Here is a 3,356-nt window from a genome sequence, read left to right as displayed (position 1 = left end):
AAAATGAAGATAATAACATTTATAATGATAATAGAAATAATAATAATAATAATAATCATAATAATAATAATCATAATAATAATAATCATAATAATAATAATCATAATAATAATAATCATAATAATAATAATCATAATAATAATAATCATAATAATAATAATCATAATAATAATAATCATAATAATAATAATCATAATAATAATAATCATAATAATAATAATCATAATAATAATAATCATAATAATAATAATCATAATAATAATAATCATAATAATAATAATCATAATAATAATAATCATAATAATAATAATCATAATAATAATAATCATAATAATAATAATCATAATAATAATAATCATAATAATAATAATCATAATAATAATAATCATAATAATAATAATCATAATAATAATAATCATAATAATAATAATCATAATAATAATAATCATAATAATAATAATCATAATAATAATAATCATAATAATAATAATCATAATAATAATAATCATAATAATAATAATCATAATAATAATAATCATAATAATAATAATCATAATAATAATAATCATAATAATAATAATCATAATAATAATAATCATAATAATAATAATCATAATAATAATAATCATAATAATAATAATCATAATAATAATAATCATAATAATAATAATCATAATAATAATAATCATAATAATAATAATCATAATAATAATAATCATAATAATAATAATCATAATAATAATAATCATAATAATAATAATCATAATAATAATAATCATAATAATAATAATCATAATAATAATAATCATAATAATAATAATCATAATAATAATAATCATAATAATAATAATCATAATAATAATAATCATAATAATAATAATCATAATAATAATAATCATAATAATAATAATCATAATAATAATAATCATAATAATAATAATCATAATAATAATAATCATAATAATAATAATCATAATAATAATAATCATAATAATAATAATCATAATAATAATAATCATAATAATAATAATCATAATAATAATAATCATAATAATAATAATCATAATAATAATAATCATAATAATAATAATCATAATAATAATAATCATAATAATAATAATCATAATAATAATAATCATAATAATAATAATCATAATAATAATAATCATAATAATAATAATCATAATAATAATAATCATAATAATAATAATCATAATAATAATAATCATAATAATAATAATCATAATAATAATAATCATAATAATAATAATCATAATAATAATAATCATAATAATAATAATCATAATAATAATAATCATAATAATAATAATCATAATAATAATAATCATAATAATAATAATCATAATAATAATAATCATAATAATAATAATCATAATAATAATAATCATAATAATAATAATCATAATAATAATAATCATAATAATAATAATCATAATAATAATAATCATAATAATAATAATCATAATAATAATAATCATAATAATAATAATCATAATAATAATAATCATAATAATAATAATCATAATAATAATAATCATAATAATAATAATCATAATAATAATAATCATAATAATAATAATCATAATAATAATAATCATAATAATAATAATCATAATAATAATAATCATAATAATAATAATCATAATAATAATAATCATAATAATAATAATCATAATAATAATAATCATAATAATAATAATCATAATAATAATAATCATAATAATAATAATCATAATAATAATAATCATAATAATAATAATCATAATAATAATAATCATAATAATAATAATCATAATAATAATAATCATAATAATAATAATCATAATAATAATAATCATAATAATAATAATCATAATAATAATAATCATAATAATAATAATCATAATAATAATAATCATAATAATAATAATCATAATAATAATAATCATAATAATAATAATCATAATAATAATAATCATAATAATAATAATCATAATAATAATAATCATAATAATAATAATCATAATAATAATAATCATAATAATAATAATCATAATAATAATAATCATAATAATAATAATCATAATAATAATAATCATAATAATAATAATCATAATAATAATAATCATAATAATAATAATCATAATAATAATAATCATAATAATAATAATCATAATAATAATAATCATAATAATAATAATCATAATAATAATAATCATAATAATAATAATCATAATAATAATAATCATAATAATAATAATCATAATAATAATAATCATAATAATAATAATCATAATAATAATAATCATAATAATAATAATCATTACTATTATCATTGTAATTATCATAATTATCATATGTCATCAATACCACATATATGGAGAACAAAAAGAAATGGTAATATTTTATCTTTGCGGATCTTTTTTCGAAGGATTACTTGCTGCCTATCAAAATGTATACACATTCAAATGTTTTGTTAATGCAAAACTATCTGTCCCTTGCGAGTTTAAAGGTAATTGCAAATCATGTAAAGAAATTCAAACGATTATTTATCACTACTAATTTTGCTGTCAATTGTCTTACGTTTTATTGACTCTTTTGAGTCTAAATATAAATGTTGTGCCTTTCTGAATCTTATAATATATTCACATGCGTTTCGTTATAAAATATTTTTTATATACTCCTTAAATGACCAAATGAAGTTACAAAATAAAATACAAGAAGCATTTGGCATTTCACATGGGTCGCGCATGCGTGTGGCGAGCTGAATCAACTATCAAGAAATTGAAGATAAAGACTAACATCATTATAATCACCATCCTTCTCCTCTTCCACCTCATCATCATTAACATCATTATCAACATCAACATCACCATCATCACTATCAGCAGCAATGATAGCAAATGCATCCATCATTATCATAATCATTATAATCAAGATATGATTATTCACAGAGAGAAAAAAAAGGTCACAACCATCTGAATCGAACGGGAAGTGCCATGGCCTGCAAAGACATTCTAAAATAACAGTATTAACACGATCTCAAAATGCTTCTTATAAAATGTCCTTCCGAAAACGCCTCAATGTAAACACAGGGGCATTTAATGCTAATTTGGAAATGGCGACTGTCTGCTCTCTCCTTCAAGATATCGTGATTCTAAAGGCATTTGGTGGGAAAGAAGATGATGGTGATGAGGATGATGGTGATGATGGTGATGGTGATGATGGTGATGGGGATTAGGGTGAGGATGATTGTGATGATGATAATAATTGCGATGTTGGCGATGATGATTATATGATGATGGTAGTGATGAAAGTGGTGATGGTGATGAGGCTGGTGATGAAGATGAAGACGG

The 3,356-nt window shown here is 15.3% G+C and overlaps 1 protein-coding gene across 1 annotated transcript; it reads left to right on the top strand.

Annotated features, from left to right (window-relative positions):
- Window positions 1-155: 155 nt before the first annotated feature.
- On the top strand, window positions 156-2,306 carry LOC125028169 (probable cyclin-dependent serine/threonine-protein kinase DDB_G0292550; the record flags this gene model as incomplete). The annotated part of the gene is made up of 1 exon (XM_047617556.1): window positions 156-2,306. A coding segment is annotated over one exon (2,151 nt), but the record flags the coding sequence as incomplete, so codon positions are not given.
- Between the last annotated feature and the right edge of the window lie 1,050 nt (window positions 2,307-3,356).

This window comes from Penaeus chinensis, chromosome 1, assembly GCF_019202785.1.
Source record: "Penaeus chinensis breed Huanghai No. 1 chromosome 1, ASM1920278v2, whole genome shotgun sequence".
Classification (NCBI taxonomy): Eukaryota; Metazoa; Arthropoda; class Malacostraca; order Decapoda; family Penaeidae; genus Penaeus; species Penaeus chinensis.
This window is presented reverse-complemented; position numbering and strand designations above follow the sequence as displayed.